Here is a 23516-nt window from a genome sequence, read left to right on the forward strand (position 1 = left end):
TATACACACACATATATATATATATATATATATATGTGTGTGTGTGTGTGTGTGTGTATGTATGTATGTATGTATGTATATAAAAAATGCATATGAAAGCCTGGTTTTAAAAATATAAAAAGTGATGTAAAAAAGTAGGAGAAAGTATAAGAAAAAACTAAAATCTACAGAAACCAGTTGTCTGCACTGGCCAACTCTTTTTCAGAGGGGGTACTTTAGATAATCCACAGCTAACCTGTTTTCTGTTACATTTGCACTCCTTCCCAGGTGACCATGGCATCACAGCCAGCCCTGGATGCCTGGTACGGTGCAAGAGACTGGGCTCTGGAGCATCCACCTGGAGGAGAAGCAGAGGGATGGATCAGCAGACAGGACTATGAGGAGAAAGGAGGCGAGTATCTGAGTGAGCACTGTTCCTCTAATGTCTTCATTCCCATGAAGCTCGCCAAACCAGTTGCTGCTCGCCCCACCGAGTCCTCCATTACCACACAGACTTCAACAGCAGCTTCTGCTGGCATCTCCATGATTACATCTGCCCTGAATCCCTCCTGCTCTACTGTTGCTGCTGATGTTTCCGTGGTAACCTCCTAAACTCTCAGATATCACGTGTCTTATTTTGTAAGTGAAATGTTTACTTTTTGGGGCGCCGACCTTCATTTGCTTTTTCACTTCACGTTTGTTAAGTTTCCCAGCATGCCTTTCAGCAACCCCCAGACAACAGGTGTGAACTTATTGTCAAAGGTCTGTAAGATCTTGCTGTTTGATTCTGATGGACCAAAAACAATGAGTTAATGCTGTTAATATTTCAGACAGCTGCAAAATGTCCTGCTCATGCACATGAAATATCTCAGTGTGGCCTACTGACTGCGTTTCTCTGTGGACATAAAAAATACACAACCAGACAACAATATAAGCTCAGCTATATAAGAAGCATTAGCAGTAGCTGCAAGGGAATGTATTGTTGCTTTCTGTAGTAGCAAAGTCACCGTTCAGGAATGTTGAATGAGAATCAGTCTGCAGAGAGACACTGTCTGTTTTATGGTCTCCCGTCACTTTTGTAACAGTTTTCTTTTATTTTCATTCTGCTTGAGGAAACCACAAGAGGCTGTTCATATTGAACAGCCATCAAGCCATCAATGCTCTTAAAAGTCCAGTTGGAATATTTTTCTATCATTATGTAAATAAAATTTGCTGATTGTGTGTTTTTAGAAAAAAAATAAAAAAAATGTCACTGATGGAAACAGTTCTTTGTTTGATTGACTGTCAGTTGAGAAGAAAGTGGCAGATGTCTGATACTGCTCGTTACAGATGATTAGACATCAAGTGTTCACTGTCTCCTCTTTTCAGTACGATCGTTTTCCTCCCATCTTTTTATTCCTCCATGCCGGCTACAGTCAGAGCCGGAGCCATGATGTTCTCAGGTTGTCCCTTCCTCTCATTCTCATGGACTCAAATTTGGCACAAACATTCACTTGGACTCAAGGATGAACTGATTAGATTTTGGTCGTCAAAGGTTAAAGGTCAAGGTCACAGTGACCTCAGAAAACGCTTTTAGCCATTAGTCAAGACTTCACACAGCAATTATGACAAATTTTCACTCAAATGGTTCATATTTTAGTGGCGGGGTGGTGGAGGCAGACAACTGTGAGGCAGTAATTCTAGTTTTCTTTACCACAGCTCACTTTCAAATCAGTAAAAGAGTCATTTCGCTCAAATTACACAGACAATAGACATTCACCTGTAGTTGTTTCTATTCATGCAGTTATTTTTTACTTTATTATGCTTTAGGTTTTATTTGATTTCATTTAATATTTGCTGCCCAGTTTATTTGTGGTGCACAGCATTCAGAAAATTAAAAAAGTCCAACTGCAACGTGTCCTTCTTGGTCTGGATTATTTTCATTACCGATTGTGGAATCTGTTGATTAATATTGTTTAGTCTATAATATTTAGTCTGACACATGCCTATTACTGTTTCTCACAGCTGTAGATGATATTTTCAGATTACTTGTTTTGTCCAAGCCTAAAGATTTGAATATTTGGACAAAGATAGCAGAAATAAAAAGGGAAAACCCTCAAATCTTCACGTTTGAGTAGGTGGGACCAGAGAATGTTTGCACTCAATCATATACAGTCAACTGTATATAGGGACTATTTTTTTCTGTATAAAGTTATACAGGTAAATGCCTCTAAACCTGGACCAATAAAACCAACAATAACTCAAAACTACAAGAGGTGAGTGATAAAAATGTTTTATTTTCTAATTTGGGTGAACTCTCCCTTTAAATGCAACATACAGGATTAGCTGTTGCAGTGTCATGTTGCACCACTAGATGGCACAGATTAACAAAATATGTAATGTTCTGTCTTCAGTCTCCACAGTGTCCACTCAGCTGCTGTGTTTTGTCATCAGCGTAGTCACAGTACTAGATCTATTATACAGTATTACACTGACTCTATAGGCAGTTATCATAGACTTTCATTCTAAAGAGCTGCTGTGTCACTTTCTCACTGCAGGTTTCAACTGATGCTGTGGTCTACTGTGAATGAGAGTGGACAAAAATGCACTTTGTTTTTAACGTACTACTCTTAATAAAACTCTTAATAAGCCCAATATTCAAAAGAACATATGACAGCAGGGATCTTTGAAGCTTGACACTGTGTGTCTGTGTGGAGTTCAATTCTCTCTCATCCACTCTAAAGGTTTTGTGTTGCAGGTGTGTTTGATCTACTTGTTTGATCCTTGTTGGTTCACATTAACACACCAGGCTTCTGCTGTGTTCTGCTGTCTAATAGTGTTATGTGGTGTTAAACTGTCCCACAGCTGAAAGTTCAAAACCTCAGACAGCTTGTTCTGCTTCTCCTCAAGCCAAAGGAGAAGTGCCAGCCAAACACACACACACACACACACACACACACACACACACACAAACAGCAGCCTGGTTTCCACAGCAGGACAGAGTGGTGCTAATCAGAGCTGAAACAGGCCTGTGACTGCAGGGTGACTCAAATTTAACAAGAGGGATTAAAAAGTAAAATTAAGTAAATATTTTATTTGCAAAATTAAGTAAGGAGGATTTATTTCTATGGCTACACTACATTTCAGGAAGGCTTTCTTGTTAATATTCAGGGAAAAAATCAACTGCAAGTGCAATTCAAAAAAGACATTTCCATTTCTACTAATTTCCATACAATACATATTCATTGTGTTTAGCTAATGGACCTGCCATCTTGTCATCTTGTGGTTTTTGAAAAATACAAAGATGTATTTGATGGTCACAATAATCTGTGGCTATGCTCTGTGTTAATGGTGGTTTCTCTGAGCTCTTACTGATGTGTTGTGGCTCAAATTCAACAAGAAAAAACAGATGTGCTGGGATGTTATGGCGTCCACCTTTATTTCTGTTCACACCTGCTTAAATCTCCCTCTTACCCACGTCTACCTCCATTTTTATTCCTCTGTGCCGGCAACAGTCAGAGCCAGAGCCTTATTGTTTTCTGGTTGTCTGTCCATCCCATTCTCGTGAATGTGAAATTTCGTTAACACCTTGAGAGAATTTCTTCAAATTTGGCACAAACAACTGATTTGATTATGGGGGTCAAAGGTCAAAGGTCACAGACATGGTGACACAGTTTTGGCCTTGTGAATGCAATATTTCAGTAACGCCTAGAGGGAATTTCTTCAAATTTGGCACAAACATTCACTTCGATTCAAGGGTATACTGATTAGATTTTGGTGGCCAAAGGTCAAAGTTCAAAGGTCAAGGTCACAGTCACCTCACAAAACATGATTTGGCCTTGTGAACATAATATCTCAAGAACTCTTAAAGGGAATCCTGTCACATTTTGCACAAATGTCCACTTACACTCAAGGACAAACTGATTTTTGGTGGTTAAAGGTCAGAGGTTAAGGTCACCGTGACCTAAGAAAACACTTTTTAGCCATTACTCAAGACTTCACACAGAAACTATGACAAAATTTCTCACAAATGTTTAATATTTTATTAGAATCTGTATAAACAGCGATGTAATCTGAAACTAGTCTAAGTGGCGGAGGCAGATGACCAAGAGGAGGTGATTCTAGTTTTCTCTGTTGTGAGCACTGTCACCACCTTGCCAGATGTCAGGCATGTACAAGTCAAATTTACTGCTAGGACCAATAAACATCATCATTAGGGATTCCTAAATAAACTGTCTATCAAACAACTCAAGGGATACTGTAGGTACACCATGTAATTTTAAACAATTCTGCACTGTATTGAACCCTGTTTTTGCCATATTCTGCCCAGTGTCCAATTAGGGGATTTATGTGAGAGCTGCAGTGTTAGTGTGCAGTGCAGGTCAGCGGGAACACCAGGCAGGGTTGAGCTCATGTCACACAGTCCTGTGTTGGAGGTGAGGATAAACTAAAAACCCACAGATGGCAGTGTGACAGATGCACAATGAGTTATTTTAGTGGTTGAAAAAACTTTTATTTTATTTTTCCAGTTTAACACTTGAGCTGTAAGAAAATACACAATTCACTTGTTTTACCATGACAGCAAGGTCTTCATGGTTACAGAGTTTAAAATAGCCTTTTAGCAGAATGTCCTTTTGGCATAGTTACACTGCTGTTGATTCAAAGAACGTTATGACCTCCACCATTTTTCAAGTGTCCACAAGCTGATTTTTATCATTTATGAACTGAGGTCTGTTTGGAATGTTGGATATTTGTAGTAAATGGGCCAAAGCATACAGTATAGTAACACTGATATGTTATGCTTTCATATTATTATATTCAACCAGTTGTTCAACCATAAATATTCACAATTTTAAAAGTGTATTCCCTTTAGAGTTTCTTGACTGCTGAGCTTCCAAACTGGAGTTTCAACATTTCATCTCTTGTCATTAGGTTCCTTCAACAGAAGTGTTGGTTCAGAGTCAAACCAGAGTCACCTGCTGCTCCCAATGAGAAGCTCACTGATCAGCAGGAGCAGCAGCTTCAGCATTAAAAGCAGAATGACCCCAATAGATTCCTGCCTGGACAGAGAACATGGAAAGTTTGTGAGATGCAGCTGTCTCTGTATCATTCATGTCCAATTGTAATTTGAATGGTATTCATTTATTTGATACTACTTGGTATTTCAGTTGACGGGTACTACACTATTTCTCTTCTTGAGTATAAAACACTCTTCTGCTGGAGTTTTGAACAGTTGTTTTAAAAAGGCTAATGTCAGTTTAAGTTTAACTATTTCTGCAGCATAATCCACTTCTCTGATGTCTACTGAAATGTGGTTCAAAGAAGACAATAGTCAATAGCAGTGTGATTTCTTAACTAATTTATTAGTTAACATACTACATACTAAGTATTTGATTTGACAGTGGAAAAGTTGACTATGTTGCAGGAGCAGTTTGAAAATTTGTCACTTTGTGAATGATTTGAACCTACAAACTTTTCAGAGCCACGCTACTGAAAAGGTAGCCCCTGGATAGAGTATCACTCAAAGTTAGCTGTGTAACACTGGTTAAATGTGCTCAGATTATTATTGTTATTTGTCCCAAGAATGTTCCACCTGGCTACAAAGTCCTGAATTCAGTTAGGCAGAATTGGCAGAAGTGTTTTTATCAAAATAAGTCGGGATGGTCACAGTTTTATGTACTCTTAAAACCCACCTGGTCACAGGCGACCAGCTCTGATGAATTCTCCACAATTCAACTGTTCAGTTCATTTTACAGAAACCATGAGTACAAAAGTATTATTCATTCAAATTTACCAACATCATAAACCATCAAGACAGTGAAACAGTGGCTGCTCCCTTCCTTTAAGGTGGTTGTGAAGTCATTATTTATATTCCTTTAGCCTGTAAGGGTAGCCCTTCTGTTTGCCAAAACAAGCACAACGCAAGACATTTCCAGGGATAGCTCCAGCCAGGCACAGGCCACCAAAAATGGGGACTGTCCCAATAAAACGGGAACATCTGGTCACCCTAATACACACACACATACACACACACACACACACAAACACACACACACACACACATTCACACACTCTATCCATGATGTGTCATGCAACTTATACACTGTGCAAATTCCATTGCTCCTTCTAAGCAATCAATTTTGAACCTACACTCAAAAATACATAGATGCCACTCTGAATTATAAATATATACTGTATGTTCTTCTTAGATGATCATCATGTGACCTTAATGGTGCCGCTTTATTATCTGCAGACACACGTGTGATGCCTGGAAAATAATGAAACATCTGTGAAGTTGTAAGCAAAGTACTGCTGTGCCAAATTGAATTGTATTTGTTTTAACTTCCAATTAAACTGGAGTGCAATGAGTCATAGACACAGGTCCATTAAACAGAGCAAATATTTTCTATTGAACTAATGTTGTTAACTTGGAGGTGACATCTTTATTGAGCTCCTCAGGGCTCACCATTATGTTATGTTTGTTTTCATGTTATATTTCTCTTTGGTTTTCAGCCTGGACCCTTTCAGATGGGGATGCTTGGCTTAAGAGATGATAATCATCCAGAGCCAATCTTTTCCAGGTTGAACAATGTTTAAATCACCTGCTGGGTCAATGTTCCTTTATCTGATTCAACATTTTAAACAGGAGCAGTTAAAAAACACTTCATTTGCAATCAGTTGTCAAGGAGCTGAATTTTCCATACTCTCTCAGTGTACATTCTGGTCTTTCACTTTGCCTCCTCATGAGATACAAACACGGTGATCATGGTCCTTAATTATGTTTTGGAGTAGTGGACGTTGGTTTCCAAAATCACCAGACAGAGAATCTGGCAGAAGAGGGCCAATCTCTCAGAGTGTTTTGAAGAACAGGCAACATGAAGGCATCATGGAAAAGCAACAGACTTCTGTGCAAGTATTTATCTTTTCATTTGATTTTATTCATCATGTATTGTGTTATTTTTTTGAGACTATTTTCTTTCAACCTCAATTTTGAGAACTAAAATACCCCCACATCTCTCTTTCTCTCTCTCTCTATCTCTCTCTCTCTCTCTCTTTCTTTGTTGTTTCAGCTTTCTACTGGACTGTATGTTTTCTGGGATGTTTATACACTGTCTTCTTGCACTGGAATCTTTACTGATATGACTCGGGCAACTGAAGAGGTCCATAGACATAGATATTCCCCAGTGCCTTTTTTAAAGGACACTGTGTTTGTATGCTTTTCTGTTTTCCCCAGTCAGTTCCCGGAGGGATGAAAAGTCAAAGTGAAGAAGTGAAGGAAATGAGAGAGAAAAGGCCTCGGAGCTCTCTGCAGGAGCTTACACAGCTTCTTCTGATTGAACACCCTGATATGAATAATGAGTTAATGAATATTTACAAGGATGAAACCTTATCATTCAAATATAAACTGTTCCACAGTGTCCAGCACAGTGTAATCACCCCAACAAGGGAGCAGAAGTAGTTCTAATCAGATGTAAATGACCTCTTTCTCCTCCCCCTCCTCCTCTCCTCCCTCCACATGCAGAGAACAACAGGTCTTAATCCTGTCTGTGCACGGCTGTGCAAAGCGTGTGGTTTTTGATAACAAGGGTCTTAGTTATTGACTGTGAATTATTTGTTCCAACTATAAACTGGAGCAATGATATTTCGGACAGCTGTAGAGCATGCTAAGAGGCACCCTGGCGTAAGTAATCTTTAACTAGTTCCTCTCTGTTACTTGTTAGTACTTTCATATTTTTAACAAATTGGTTTTAACCATTTTTCTCATTAAAATGCTGCATGTAGGTGAAGTTTGCTTATAAAATATGATAAAAATAAAATAACTGAGGAGAAATGATTGGCATGAAAATGACTGAGAGGTGGATGCAGTCAGCACAGTTCCAGTGTTTGTAATCATTCATTAAATAACATTCTTCTTTTTTTGTTTCATCCATTTATCCTGCCAGAGCAATGCACATTATCTAACATCAGTGCTACATTAACATCAATGTAAATATAATTGAGTGAACTGCATCCATAGCCCGCCCGGTTAGAAGTTACACTGAGTGGATCTGTTGCGTCTGTGTTTTATTCATGTATTATTCAGTGAACAGTACAGACGGTTACACACAGGAGGGAGACTGTGATGTGACAGATTGTATTATAGTCTATAGAGCACCTTGCTGAAGCTAAATACCTTGCATGATTTTAATGCACATCTAGCTGTATATACTATAGTAAAATACTAACTAAACTTTACTATTAATTAAGTTCAGGCCATTTTATGATAAAATACAGTAGAAGAAAAACCTGATGATTGCCTGCAGTGTGTTTTTATAGTGTTAGTGTTAGTGAAACCAAGAGACGTGATCTAAATCTACTTTTGTCTCATCTCATCTTATTTTTATTCTAATTAAGTAGGTTAAGTTGCTTCAGAGGTCCATTTGAAATCAAGTCAAACTTAGAGAGGAGAAGACTTAAAAACACTCCCATGACTTTTATAAACCTCCTAAATCTAAACTGACAAAAATCTGAGCATTAGTTGGAATAAACTAAACTTAAAAATGAGAGTTGTCCCTACAGGGGACGGGATTATTTCTGTGTTTTTTAACGGCTGTGCTGTCAGAGAGTGGAGTGACAGAGTTTTAACTTCTTGTCATCGGCCTCCCAGTAGACACAGAGAGAAAGAGAGAGAGAGAGAGAGAGATCTGCAGGGAGGAAATCCCTATGAGACTCTACCAGAGCTCCTTGATATGGTCTATCATCCGGACAGATAGACAGGCGGAGAGGCAGTGAGGAGAGCAAGAGAGAGAGAGAGAGAGAGAGAGACAGAGAGAGGCTGCAGGGAGCAAATCTCTGTGAGACTCAACAAACCTCCTTGATAAAGTTTCAACAGTCAGACAGACAGACAGAGACAGGCTGTAGAGAGAGGGAGAAAGTTTTAAAGTCAGAGATACAGACAGAAAATCAGCCAGACAAATTGACAGGTAGTCAGACAGACACACAGAGAGTCAGACAGACAGACAACCAGACAGACAGAGATGAGGAGACAGTCAGATGGAGGCCACACAGGTAGCACTGAGACAAAATGACAAATGGAGAGTTGGTCAGATGGTCTTCAGGTTAGTCCCACTTTGTGTTATTTAAATTTCTGAGAATTATTGTGACCTGTAAACAGCATAACTGCTGCATTTATGCAATGATAATGGTCATATCTCAGTTTTGCATCTATTTCTCACCATATTTTTTTTATCTAAATATTTTTTTTAAATTTACCAAGTAAACTACACATTCTTATTTCATTACTACAAATCATCCACTGGTTCACCCCCTTGACAGATATACATCTTTTTATATTGGTCCTTACCCTTTTTTTAAATGTACTTTACTCCCCTCAGTTCATATAATTTGAATCAATGGCTGGTTTTCTCCCTCTCTCCGTCTTTCACCTGTGGTCTTTTTCTTGAGTAAAAGTAATAAAACTATTATATACTATTGTAATAACAATAAAACAGTGTACTTACTGCATTATAGTAAAGGTATTGTCAGAAAAATGTAAAGCATCAAAAGTAAAAGTAAAAGTAAAAGTGATGGAGGCCGATTTAGCAAAAGCCACTGGGCCAGTAGCTGATGCTTCAAACTGTGGTTGTTCAGCTGCTCAGACCAACACAAATACAGAATGCAGTTTCTAATAAACATGGAGTTATTGTTGACACCTGACATGTGATACAGACGAGTCTCTCTTCAGTAAGTAGGTTGAATTATCCCCCCCCCTCCCAGTTCATAAAATGCTGCATCTGCTGTTTTTTAATTTAAGAAGAAGCTCTCACATTTGCATATTCACTGAGACACTCAGTAAATGTCAGGAGTCATGAGTCTGAAACTGACTGAGGCTGATGCAACTTAGAAAAAGAGTTTCTTTTTTCAACCATGACACCAGCTGCTTATCTTGTATAAAGGATTATACGCTAACTTTACAGGCTAACTTCACTTTAGTTTTTATGACCAGCAAATCAGGGCACAGGTGGTGGACTACTCTTTTGCCCTCAGTATGTGTGTCGGTGCACTGGTATGCAGTGAGCTCAACACACCTCCAGTAAAGGCTTTGACTAACAGTACAAAGAAAATGTTCTATTAGCAACATCCTCATTACTCACTTAATACTACTTGTACTTTACTATGCTTGTACTTGATTTTGTCTTTTTTAAAGTTATATGTTACTGTGTACACCATAGGAGAAGGAGCTATTTCATTCCCCTATTGATGAGCACTGTATATGGAGAGAATGAGAAGCTTGAACCCTCACTTCGTAGGTTAATATAGTGGCTAGCCAATTACCTAGCTGATCTAGGATCTGACTTTGTTTCCACCTCTGGCTGTGAATCACAGCTGTCTGTTCCCTCTGATCCTCAGGGCTCCAACCAGTCAATCAATCAAATGTCAATCAAACAAAGATGCAAATACACAAAGAGGCGTTTTGCTTTTTCAAATGTAAACTCAGTATCTGTATATTCATAAATAACAAATCAAGAAAGGCTAAATAAACCAACATGATATAAGATGTAAGAATTTTAATCTTGTGATTCTCTCTCTCTCTCTCTGTCTTCAGCTCATCCCCCAGTTCTTCTTCATCTGTTTGGGAATGGGCGGAGCATGTCTGTATCTGTTTCGTCTTGCCAGAGCACCCTACATTATGTAAGCACCTTCACATGTCACCCTGACTTCTGATCACATGCTATACAAAGATCATCTACATTTTCTTGGTATTAAAGACGAAGCAGCAGGTGACACATTTTTTTCATGGTGTTTGGATCAAATGCTTCACTGTGCAAATGGAATCTGCTAATTAGCTTGTTAATAGTTGTGTTTTTCCTGGTTAAAACACCTGTTTCCACAAGGAAATGTTGATTTTAGACTAATTAAACTGAGAATTTCTTCCTCTGTAAGTCCTATTATCATCCTAAAATGAAGATTTGTCAACATCTTTAATGAGGCAAGTGGAGGGCAGATGAATACTTTTTCACTCTAATTAAACAGAGGGATTTGTTTTATGAGTGTTTCTGACACCAGGGTTCCCTGCCTGCTTTCCCTTCCCCCTCAAGCCATATGTTGCTTGGACGTCCTCTCCTCCCGCTGCTATCTAAACTATTGTTCTACCCTTAATGAAACTCCGTCTCCTCGCAGGTCTTTCATCATTTCTTTACAGCAGTGATTGTTTACAAGCTTGATGAAATCACTGGAGAGCGAGTCCTGGTGGTGGCACAGTGGGCTTAAAGCACATACTGTGTGTTGAGTTTGAATGTGACCCTCAGCTTTTGCTTTGTGTTTGCTTCCTTTTTTTTATTCTATTCTATACTTTATTTTGTATAATCTAACAATGAAAGGGGATCAGATTACTGGGAGTGGTAGGTCCAAATGAAAGATTTATCCTTATATCAGATTCCCAAACAGCCTAACTGTGCACATCTCTTTGTGTGTTTAGCTGGAACAAAACCAATAACCCAGAGCCATGGAATGAACTTGACCCCACATACCAGTACAAGGTAATACAGACACAAGTATTCAGTGTTAGGAAGGGGACACTTTGAGACACAGTGTCACTTTGGATACAGATGTTATAATCATCAAGCCTCTGTTGAAGTTGATCTTTTTCTTCCCCAGTTTGTGGCCATCACCACTGACTACAAAAACCTGAAGAAGGAGGGACCTGACTTCTAAATCTCACAACCCAGAGTGGAAAAATCAGAGAACATCCTGATCTACGGTCAGATTCATTCCCCTCCTCATTGCAGGTGGAAAGTGAAAAGGATCCTAGATCAGGATAGTGTCGCTGGTGACAAACTTGTTAACACTGTTAATGTGACTGGGATGGTCAGTCAACGGATCCTGAGGGCACACATGAAACCTGAAAAAGTTAAATATGTAACATTTCTACATACGTACAACATATGCAGGAGACATATGACACATGGATGCACATGCTCGCTTTATGTCTAAACCATCCTGGCCTGTTTCGCTCATACATTATAAACCAAGGAGTTTAGATTTGGTGACATTTTCCAGCGGTATTGAAAAAAAATCACAAATGCCTTTCATTTTATTGCTGCTGTGTTTTTGAAATTTGAATGCATTCATGTGATTGTTCCAGGTATCTATTAATATACATTATTTGTAATTTAGGAGCTTACATTTGCAAACACTATGATGTGCTTCTTTGAGCTTTTTTTCATCTCTTTGGTGTCTGAAGGTTGAATGCAACACAGTCTTGTCCTATTCTGCAGCTGCAAGGCTTGTGTTTCCTTATATATTCTTCAACTAACTGTACCACCTTCTCATAAAATGACAATGGCCTGCTGTATTGCATTGAAGGTCCAGTTAATGTGATGGAACTGCATGTGTTTCTTCATAACTGTCACATGATTGCAGGTTTAGCAGCCACTAAATGCTACAATGACTGTGTAAGTTATGAAAACTGAGCTGAACTCTCTCAATAAATAAAGTGTCTGATTCATGTTTGAATTAGAGTATTCTCTTGCCAACACACACACACATTCACACACACACACACACACACACACACACACACACATACATACACAGACAGGTGACTTTCCTCAAACACCTGCATGGAACTGAGTCAGATACAGATCTTTTTCCACATCCTGAGATAAAAATACAAAACAGTAAATCAGTAACTATGGTGGAACAGATCCATCTGTTGGCAGTGCAGCTCTCACTTTACAGTCTGATTAGTGCTTCTATAACCACACTTAGTGGAGTGTGTGGGAGCTTGTGTGTGTGTGTGTGTGTGTGTGTGTGTGTCTGTGTGCACCGGTGTGTGTGACAGCAGCCCTGTGTGTGTCTTTGATCAAGGACAGCAGTGGCAGGATGTTGAACAGTCCCCCAGCATGGTGTTGATGTGTGACAGCAGAGCACACTGTGTGCAACCTGAGCACACACATGCACACACACCAGCCCACATCCAGGTACCACTGTCTCTCCATGCTGCAGAAACAAGCACACACAGTGCATACGGGCTGAGAATGAAAGACAGTGATGAGGTGAATCAGGTTAAAACTTTTAACACCTATTTGTTAAAAAGAGATGCAGGTGAAGAGGAAAAAAGTGGTTGCAAAGATTTTAAAGTCACAACATCTCAATCACAAACACTGTTTTCATATTCAACTCTGCTTCTTCCATTCCTGCTTCATTCTTTTGAAGATGATACTGAGCACAGAACAAAGCACTGATTAAAGATACCCTGAATATATTGTAAATGGAGTATTGTTAAAATGACTGTAATATAAATGTGTGGGAGACCAAAGGCTGTGTCAGTCCCTGACTTCAAACTGGATAGCATACAGTATGTTGTCCTGATTTCTGAAACTATTCCCTCTGTCGTATTAAATATCAACATACACTATTTGTCCTTCCCTTCTTTCCTGCTGTATTAACTGCCTCAGTAACTCCCACACTCCTTCTGAAGGATAAATTAAACAAACTCTTAAATTCTTACAGGATCTCTCAGCTTTGTTCAGTGAAGGTGAGACTCCTTTCATCCTCTTAAGAAACCCCAGACCTCTCCTTCGGCTCTCAGTGCTCTGAGCCCATATTCATCTCAGCGTCTCTTGTATTTTCCTCCTTGCAATGCGACAAAAAGACAGAATAAAGACAGAATAAAGACAGAATAAAGACAGAATAAGAATAACAAAGATAAAAAAGAAAAAACATCCTCCTTTTGAACACCACAGGGATTGTTGCGGAAATTAGGATAGGGCTAGTGACCTAGAACGATGGAACATGAGGGATCCAATGCTTTCCCTAAAGGATATTTAAAAGCCTTAAAATTCACACACACACACACACACACACAGCCACACACACACACACACATACTGCGTCAAAGCAGTTGTCAGGTCATGAGAAACAGGAACAGAGATGAGTCGTTATTTGTATTGTGATGCTGCGTGTGTGTGTGTGTGTGTGTGTGTGTGTGTGTGTGTGTGTGTGTGTGTGTGTGTGTGTCTTTTGATGACAGAGCTGAGAGCTTCCCTGATCTTTGACCTGTGATTCAGCTGGGCCACTCTCTGTGGACGGGACACATTCCTGTCGCAGAGGCTCAAGCAAAAAAGTAAAAAGTTGAAAGACAGATTAAAAAAAAAAGAGGAGGATGCAAATAAGACTGACACTAAACAAAAGCCCATTCAGTTCTTTTTTTGGCCATTTTTGCCTTTATTCTGACAGGACAGTGAGAGATAGACAGGAAAGTCAGGGGATGACATGCAGCAAAGGGCCGAGGGTTGGTCTGGAGCCCATGGCTGCTGAGGTTAGGACTAAGCCTTTGTGATACGCTCCACCAGGGGAGCCACCAAGGCGCCATCATTCAGCTCTTTAATGAAATAAATATTAAGCGCTCCAATAGGCTCCAGCAGCTGCTTCATGTTGCACGGCTCGTTTATAAAGCACTTTATGTCCCAGAGGAAACGTTCCTCTTAGAACAAGAAATAAACTCATCAAAATAAAACAATAGCAAACATTGTAATTACAACCCAGAGTGAGAGCAAGAGGAAGCTAGCTCTGTTTATCTGTATAAAGAGCAGACTGAGCGGGAGAGGATGCGTTTAAATAAACAGAAATGGAAGTTCTGAAGGATTTGTGAGGACAGTGAAGAACTCTGGAGCTACATAATCTTCTCATCTTCTCCTGTATATGTCTGTGTATATTAGCATAATGTGGGGCAACAGGGTGACATAAAGACACAGTATCATAAAAATAAAAATAGTTTAGCTGGAAGTAGGAACCTCTGCCAACAGCTGAGTGAAGGTGCTCCTGGTTGAAGAGAAGATTTTTTTTCAGGGTGTGAATCTTTGGCTCCAACTATCTTCCTGTCCGATCTCTGTCTCTGTCCAGAGCTGATTTTCTTCTTCTGGACTGTTCCCTGAAGACGACAGTGAGAGGAAATGACCGGAGGAAATGCCAGCAGCTTAACACGGATCAGTGTTTATTTAATCTGAAGAGCCTCTTCCCTCCTTTCACTGTAAACATAAATCATCTGCCTCCCTATCAAATGTTACACAGCAGCAGGCTTTCATCCCACAGCCAGACCAACGCAAGTGACAAGAGAGCCTCTGAAAGGAAAGTCATCAAACATTCAGGATGGCTTTTTATTACACTGAAGAAGATCTACTGTATTTACAAGAGCAAATCAAAGTGAAGCTATGGGTGATTTTTGGTTTGTAGTTTTGTGGGTGTGAACTGAGCGTGTGTTCACTTCCCAACACAGCTACTGTGAGTTTCCCAGGGCCTAACGTTGATAAGAGCTTGGGGACAAAAAACCAATTACCTAAAATCCCTTGTGGTCTGTCTATCCAGTGAAAACTACAGCAGCTACAGATGATGTACACTACTGTGTAACATTTTTTTATTAAATCTTTTTTGTTTTTAATGAATTAAATCTTTATGGAAATGATCAGTATTATTGACCTGGTCATCTCTTGCCTGCACGAAACCAATCCTTTTCCATATCTAAAAGGTTCAAACATAATTTCCCAAAGTGGCTGATGAGAATTTTGCCCCCTACTCTAATAAGTTGCCAAAGTGTAACGAGTTGTTCTGCTGAATGAGATCATTTATTTAAACCTGCTGATGTGATAACCTGCTGCAATTTAACATCATCTCATTATTGTGACGTCACTTCATCAGGAGCACAAGACACTGAGGTAACACTAATTTACTGTAAGTCTCCTTATTTCACATTTATAAGCTGTTAATGAACACTTAACAAATGATTTATAACATGATATAATGTAGCAGTAGGTAAGGACACATTTAAGTGTTTTACTATATATCATTCATTAGCTTTTTATACACCAGCCTCCATTCATTGAGTTATAGTTGTTGACAAATTATTTAACCACTATATATATATATATATATATATATATATATATATATATATATATAACTGCTATATCTGCTTATTGCTATATCATAATGTGTTATACATAAAATAATGGGACCACTTGTAATAAGTTATTACATGATTATTACACATTAGCATTATTGTTACAGCCATTAGAAAATAATAAACATGTGATACTGAAATGATATGAGTCAACACTTGATCAGACCTTTCTCTTTTGATCTGACGTGGTGTTTTTATGACTAGCCTAGATACATGTGTCTGTGCTGTTGTCAGTGGTCAGTGAATCCTGGCATGGGGAAGGGCCTGGAGAAGAGCTCCACCCGCTGGCGGAGCTCTGTGACGCGTGACACTGTCTCTGGGTCCTCCAGAAGGAAGGACTTGAAGCTGGCCAGGTTTCCTGTTGGGAGACAAGTGAAGTATTGTGAAGGTGTCCTCAGTATGTGAGGGACTGTACAAAAAGTATTGGGGACGGGAGCGCTTGTTAAGATAGAAGATTAGATTTTTCTTTTCATTTGGTGCGCGTTCAGGTGTTCTACAAACAATATGTCACCACTCCACGGTTCTCTCTGATAAATGAAAAGTTTAGACACAATAAAGAAACTTTGTCTTCTCTCACCAGTCTTCTTCTTCACATCCAGTGCGATCTGGATCCCTTCATCAATAAATTCCACAACTTTCTCAAAGTCTGCCTCGCTGAACTGTCTGGAGGTCAGAGCCGGGGTTCCTGTGGAAAAGTGACAACAGATAAAATCAAGGTAAGAATATGAAAAAGATATGACAAGATTAGCTCCATCACGATTGATAAAGTTGATAAAGAGGGTTAAGACTGGTGCGGCTGAGAGAGACATGCTGACAGACTGACTGACAGGCCAACGGACACACAGACAATAACAGACAGACGAAAGCAAACAGAGACACATCACAAAGACAGGCCCGCAGAGAGAAGAAAGGATTCACTATCATACGGGTAGGAAGACTGACTGGTTGACAGATTCCGCCCAAACAACCTCCACTCCTGCAGCTCTTCACCAAGAATAATCCCTTTACCAGCCCGTCCTGCTCAAACTCTTATGTTTTTATTAGTCTACCAAGCCGGAGTCCTCCTGGAGTCAGGGCGCTCTTGTCTCCGGGGCAGGTGTTCTTGTTGGCAGTGATGGACACCAGCTCCAGGACCCTCTCCGCCCGAGCCCCGTCGATCCCGCGAGGTCGAAGGTCAACCAAGACCAGGTGATTGTCCGTTCCACCTGAGAGAGAGAGGAGAGATTAAAAATTAATGATTAGGATAAAACTAAATTGTGTTGCGTTTAGGGGTAAGTGTGTCTAGCAGCGAGATAAATTTCCATTTCCATTCAATCTACTGTCAAGTGAAGGTTAAATGAACTTTTCCACAGTCATAGGAACAGAATGCAAATGAGGTTGGAGTGAATAAAAAAGTGATCCAAAAGTGACTGAATCAAGAGATGCAATATTAGTACTAATTCCATAGTCAGTGAGAAAAGATAAACATAAAAAGATAAACAAACAGCTTATGTAAATGCATGTTTTTTTATACAAGAACAAAAATGTATGAAGCAGTTGCCTCTGTACCTGACACCAGGGTGTAGCCTCTCCTCAGCAGAGCGTTAGCCATGGCCTTGGCGTTCAGCAGCACTTGAGTGATATACTGTTTGAACATGAGAGTGGAAGCCTGCCGAGACAGAAATTATTCGTCGGTTCATATTAAGACACTCCAGATGACAACTAGGACGTGTGATTTATACATGAGCTACTGAACGCTGAAGCTGAGTTTCCTATATTCTGCTGAGAATGATTTTCTCTCTGATTTGAAGTATCTGGACCTGTTTGAGGGCGACGGCCACCCCAGCAATGGCGTGATTGTGAGGGCCTCCCTGAAGTGAAGGGAACACAGCAAAGTTCACCCTGTCCTGGAGGTCATAGGTCACCTCCAGACCTTTCTTATCCACAGACCGCACACCTTTCCGGTAGAAGATCAGACCAGCCCTGCAGAGTGGAGACAGAAAGAGAGCCTCAGCCTGACATGTCTCTTGAAGTTTTTTATTCAGATAGCGAAGCAAGAGACAGACAGGAAAATCAGGGAGAGAGAGAGGGGGGGGGGTGACATGCAGTAAAGGGCCATGAGTCAGATTTGAAGTAAAACACACTATCTTAACAACCTGACCTGACCTGAGTTGACACTTGTCCTGTTATAAATTATTTTTAAAAATCACACACAGCATCCTGGCACTCACCTTGCTCCACGTAGGGACTTATGGGTAGTGGAGGTGACCAGGTCGGCGTGTTGGAAAGGAGAGGGAACAGCTCCTGCTGCCACCAGGCCGCTGATATGAGCCATGTCTGCCAGCAGGTAGGCGTTCAGCTCCACACACAGCTGAAATACACAGTCACACACACTAAGTGATAAAACTCATTCCCATGTTCAGGCTTTTAAAACATTGTACTTCATTCTTTTTGTGTTCCCTAATTTTATTGTTGTTATATTTTTCTGCTCTTAATTTGGGAATTTAACAAACTGCTTTTTAATTGTTGGTTTTACTACTTGTACCGCTGCTACTTTAGAAAACAAGATGGTGCACAGGATAATCGTTGATGTAAGAAGTACCTTCTTCATGCGAGCGTAGTTGATGAGGCGAGCGTAGGCACTGGTCCCTGCGATGATGAGTCTGGGTCTAAAGAGTCGGGCCGTGCTCTCCAGCCGGTCATAATCTATCAGACCTGTTTTAGGCTGAGATGATACAAGGGGCAGGTGATGGAGGGAAGAGTTTTACAGTCTGATATCTTTTCAGCTGGAGCATGTTTTTCTTCTATTAACAAAAAGTCAAACAAATGATTACTCACATCCAGTTTATAAGGCATCGATTCAAAGTAGATGGAGGTGGCTGAGATTCTCTTGGCATCTGTCATGTAGCCGTGGGTAAGGCTGAAATGTCATGGAATAGAAATAAATAGATTCATAATTCAGTGTGCATCAGATCATCAGAACAGCAGGTGAGGGTCTTCTGCAGCATTGTGAACGTATTCTGACCTCTGTAGCTCCTGATTTCTTTTCTGACAGTTTATTTACATGATCAAATATAGTAAAAATAATTTCTATGAAACTGACCTTCCTCTCATCTACTGCTCATCTTTAGTGACTGTAGCTTGTACCTGAATGTGTCTGCTCATGCAAAGACTAAATCTTCTTTATATGATATTGTTATATGTCTTTTGAAAATGCTCTTTCATGTTGTTGTCTTTAGCTTCTGGGTGCATTGTTCTGCTATTTTTATATATGAAATATACTATGTCTTCAATGCATATTTGTATAAATGTTGACCTTCCATCAGATAAGTTTTACATGGTGTTAGTCATGCAGTATAAAACTTGGTCTGCATTCATAAAGTGAACTCTCACTACAGCCTTAATATATTTTGAGTGTTTGTTTTCATTTCCCAAGGTTCTATTACTGTAGTTAAAGCATTTCAAATATATTTCTTTGAAAGAGGGAGGGATAATGTGACAACTCCCGACTGTGTGACTAACAGTTTGTCATTTACATTAATGCATTTTGACGTTAAGTCCGAAAACAACATCCAGTTTCATGTGGAAAATATCTCAAACCTTTTCATTTCATTGTAGCCACTAATAATGTATTAACTGTTAGACATTTAATAAAGTGTCCAGTTAAATGAACCAGGTCTATTTAATAATTCATTGTTTTGAATTCTCAGTAATAGCATACGATCACATTATCATTACCTAGCAATTACTACTTATTTTATTTTTATAGAATCATTTACAAGATACTATTAGTTATTAAGTCACTTTTTATTAGATTTTTGATCAATTTATTAGTTATTTCCATTACCTTTTGAAAAAAACTGTTGTTGCAACATCACTTTCTACACTGACAACAAACGAGAGAATCCAGAAGGTTGACACTTATGAAAACGATAATATGTTCACTCACTGTCCTCCGTCGGGCAGATCCAGGCCCATGATGCGGTCATGAGGCCTCAGTACAGCTGTGTAGGCTGCAAAGTTGGCGGGGGAGCCGGAGTATGGCTGGACGTTGACACCCCACAAATCTGGGTCCAGACCAAAGGCAGCAAGCGCTCGTTTCTGACACAGCAGCTCGATCTGGTCCACGATCTCTGCACCTCCATAGTACCTGAGATAAACAAGAGGCCACCATTAAGATTTGATAGGAAAAATGCTGAAAAATCCCTGTGTGTTTTGAATATTCTGCTTCACAGTCACATATGGGAGCTGACAGTTGTTTAAAAGCCTACACCTTCCATTGTTTTGTATTTTATCACATTGTTATATGTTGTCTATGATTTTGCATGGTTTCATATTGTATTGTATTGTATCATGTTGTATAATTTTGTGCTGTATTATATTGTATCAGATCATTTTTTATGATATTGTATCATATTGTATTGTACTACATATCATCAGATTGTGTTGAACAATATCATATAATTTTGTATTGTATCATATTTTATCGTATCATGTTTCATATTGTATTGTATCGTTTCATATTGTATTGTATCATATCATATTTTATTGTATCATTTCGTATTGTATTGTATTGTTTCGTATTGTATTGTGCCATTTTGTATTGTATAGTATTAAATCTTATCGTTCCATATGGTCTTATTATATTGAATTGCATCTAGTCCCAAGCCCGCTTCACTGACATTTTAAAAATGAAATTCTGTGATTTTCAAAAGCTCCAAATTTCTTGTTCACAATCTTAAATCACATGCACTATAACTTGAAAAGCGCATTATCCATGTAGTTACCTTTGTCCCGGGTATCCCTCAGAGTATTTGTTGTTCAGACATGAGCCCTGGGCCTCAAGCGCTGCACGGCTGCAGAAGTTCTGACAGGACAAACAAGCACAGTGTCAAGATCCAGAGCCACACACTGTGCATTTTTTATCAAGCTTATATATTCAGAACACTGTCACCATCCAAATATAACCTTTATTTACCTGGAGAAGGGTGACTGAACACTACTGCTCTTTTTCAGCAAGACCCAGCGACACAGTGCAACCACACTCTCCAATTATAAAGACAGTAAGACAAGTAGAAGGATAATCAAAGCAATTGAAATCAGTTAGATTTATTGCATAAATCTTGCAAAAGGTTTATAATAGTTTGTCTGGGAGCTGCAAAAGGAGCTTTTTTAAAAAATATTAAAGTATAGTCAAATTAAAGAAAGAATATAGAGGAATCTAACTGATACTGAATCCTGTGGGGTTCAGCACAGCTTCAAATCTCACAAAGACACTTGAGAGTCAGAGGACAGATGGAGCTGCAGAGAAGGAAATGAATGTAAATGAATAATTTTCCTGTCTCACTTCTGCACATATTCTCTCTCTCTCTCTCTCTCTCTCTCTCTCTCTCTCTCTCTCTCTCTCTCTCTATCTCTCTCTCTCTCTCCCTCCCTCACTCACTCTCTCTCTGTCCTCTACAGCCACCTCCTCTGCCTTGGTATTAAACTAAACCTGTCGCTGTTCAGGGATCCCTCAATCATTCCAGTGGGATTTAAAACCAGTCCCAGATGTGACATAAAACTCTCTCTATGACATTTCAAAATACTATCTCAACACAACACAAACACACACACATCCACAATCGCCCCTTCTCCTCTGTCTCAACTTAAAATGAGGAGATCAATGGCAGAAATCAGTGAGGAAACCTAATGGGATCATTTGACTGTGTTCCTGGAGAAAAAACAGGGGCTCTCTCCTGGGAGTCAGTGGTGACTGACTGACAGCACATGAAGATGAAGATGAAAATCTTTCAGATGTCATTGTGACTGATAGTGTTGTGGATTCATAATTGCTGGAGAATAAAAGAATGAAAGCTCCCTTCTTTTCCTACAGCTTCTACTAGATGAAATCAGTGACTTTCAAGGGGGAAAATGAAAAGGAAATCTCACTGAAGAAAACAGTTCAATTCCAGAAACTACAGCTCTGGTGAAGAATTAGTGAAACTTCCAATCATTATTTTAAATCAGCAAAATAACCAAAGGGACCCAGAGTCTCCAATATTGTCTCATTACTCACAATCACTCTTCACCCTCTGTTCAACTGTCAGTTCCGTGATTTAAAAAAGGAATCTTATCAATAGTTAGTACTAAATAGTAAGTAACAAACAGTAAAAGAAAATCAGAAAACAGTCCATGAAATACAAAACATATCCACTGTACTACTTCTGTCCATCCTATTTTTTAAAAGAGATTTGGATCTCACCTCTGATGCTATGAGCTCCAGCCCCCGACACTGCCGGTCCTTCTCCTGCTGGAGGAGGATCCACATCTCTGGGTCATCCTGGGCCAGACTTTCCTGTCCTGACCACCCACGGGTACTGCTGAGGCCTCGCCTGCACGACTCCACAGTGATCTGGCGACCTTGGCCCAAACATCCTGAAACCCTGTGGAAGAAGGGCTGCAGCACGGGGTGGTGGATAATGGCACAAGAATGACAAGAATCATCAAAGTCAATGACTAAATATCCACTTCTTAAATAATGGTTTTAAAACTCTTCTCTGTCACTGAAAATAATGTACGACCCTGGAGAGATGCTGCTCTACAAAGTTAATTAAACCTAAACGAGGATACAAATGCTAAGTCACAGGAGCCGGTGCAACTCTCCATTGTGCTAGAGTTGAAAAGTTTCCGAGGGATTCAGTTTTGTTGTTGTTGTCCAAGATTGCTCCTTTGGTGTCTTTTGAAAACCTCATGAAAAGTAAGCCTGTGCAAAAACGCTTTCATCACTCAAAATACATTGCACCGGGGGTTTGGAAACAAGGGAGTTAGAATAATGTGTCTTTTGATGTTCTAAACAATCCATTAAATGAAAGGCAGAGAACAACCAAACGTGTTATTCAGCAGAGCGGTTATGGAAAACCTTGGACATGAAAAGTGTAATGTGGGCTGGCCAGGCACACAAGTGACTTGGTTATCAGGGCCTTGTTTGTTGAAGGCAGCATGTAGCTGCATGATAGTTACATAACTATGTGCTACTTTGGCCTAATACACAGATTACTGTTCAAGCATAAAAATATATTGAAGCAAGTCTCCTTTCATCTTTTGTGTTCATTATGTTTTCTAAGCCTTGACCATATTAAGTCTTATATAAAGCGCAGACTGTACAGTCAATTTTCCTCCAACAACAAAAATTATTCTGGGACCAACAGTAACTCTCTTTTCTCTTTCAACAACCTGAGATCATCACAGTTCTCAGACAAACACGGTGACACTTATGCAACTGGACTGACAAACCAGACATGTCCATCAGGGGGGAGGTAACCTGGGGTGACAAGACTGACCTAGTTTTCAGAAATGTGTAATTTAGTCACAACTGCTATTAGGAGCAGAAGAAAATAAATGATATGTGCATGTATTCTTAAAAAGCTCTAAAATAAATACACTGTTAAAGAAATGTACTCACCTGTAATGTGTGGCGTAATGACAGAGTAAGCATGTCTGTGACAGCAGAGGCCCGGAACAACCAAAACTCTCAGGGTGCAAAGGGTGAAAGTAAAATCAGTACTGGACGGGAGCCTTGGACATGCGTACTTTGTGTCACTGATAAAAGTGACTACAGCTGTTTGTCATCTGGTTCACGTCTTTGAAGTAGAAATAT

The 23516-nt window shown here is 39.6% G+C and overlaps 3 protein-coding genes and 1 long non-coding RNA gene across 5 annotated transcripts in view; 2 read left to right on the forward strand and 2 right to left on the reverse strand.

Moving 5' to 3' along the window:
- Nucleotides 1–1241, forward strand: part of actr5 (actin related protein 5) — a 6464-nt gene extending 5223 nt beyond the window's left edge. The window contains exon 9 of the mRNA XM_023427376.2: nt 268–1241. Coding sequence (XP_023283144.1) covers nt 268–591 — 324 coding nt within the window. The 3' untranslated portion in view covers nt 592–1241. The remainder of the gene's footprint in view (nt 1–267) is intronic.
- The window catches only part of LOC147817887 (uncharacterized), a 165011-nt gene that overhangs the window by 31789 nt on the left and 109706 nt on the right, over nt 1–23516 (reverse strand). The window lies entirely within an intron of this gene.
- ndufa4l2a (NDUFA4 mitochondrial complex associated like 2a) lies at nt 7480–12445 on the forward strand. The gene is made up of 4 exons (XM_023427665.2): nt 7480–7639; nt 10544–10629; nt 11417–11477; nt 11596–12445. Exons 1-4 carry the CDS (start codon nt 7595–7597, stop codon nt 11650–11652), a joined length of 249 nt encoding a protein of 82 aa, XP_023283433.1. The 5' UTR covers nt 7480–7594; the 3' UTR covers nt 11653–12445.
- On the reverse strand, nt 14138–23479 carry LOC111670587 (serine hydroxymethyltransferase, mitochondrial-like). 2 transcript variants are annotated; one of them, XR_002761877.2, is made up of 13 exons: nt 23322–23479; nt 22122–22316; nt 20665–20744; nt 19827–20027; nt 18716–18797; nt 18480–18602; nt 18109–18248; nt 17698–17860; nt 17447–17546; nt 16948–17103; nt 16476–16583; nt 16065–16256; nt 14138–14872 (listed from the first exon to the last, which is right to left on the reverse strand). XR_002761877.2 is itself a non-coding variant. In XM_023427357.2 (12 exons), the coding sequence occupies exons 1-12, from the start codon at nt 23352–23354 to the stop codon at nt 16129–16131; spliced, it is 1509 nt and encodes a 502-aa protein (XP_023283125.1). In that variant the 5' UTR covers nt 23355–23479; the 3' UTR covers nt 14919–16128. The 2 variants fall into 2 exon arrangements, 1 of the variants encoding a protein (XP_023283125.1); XM_023427357.2 differs by lacking the exon at nt 14138–14872 and having other exon boundaries at nt 14919–16256.

Source organism: Seriola lalandi, unplaced genomic scaffold, assembly GCF_002814215.2.
Source record: "Seriola lalandi dorsalis isolate HSWRI2012SDOR001 ecotype SW California unplaced genomic scaffold, Sedor1 jcf7180002054861, whole genome shotgun sequence".
In the NCBI taxonomy this organism is placed as follows: domain Eukaryota; kingdom Metazoa; phylum Chordata; class Actinopteri; order Carangiformes; family Carangidae; genus Seriola; species Seriola lalandi.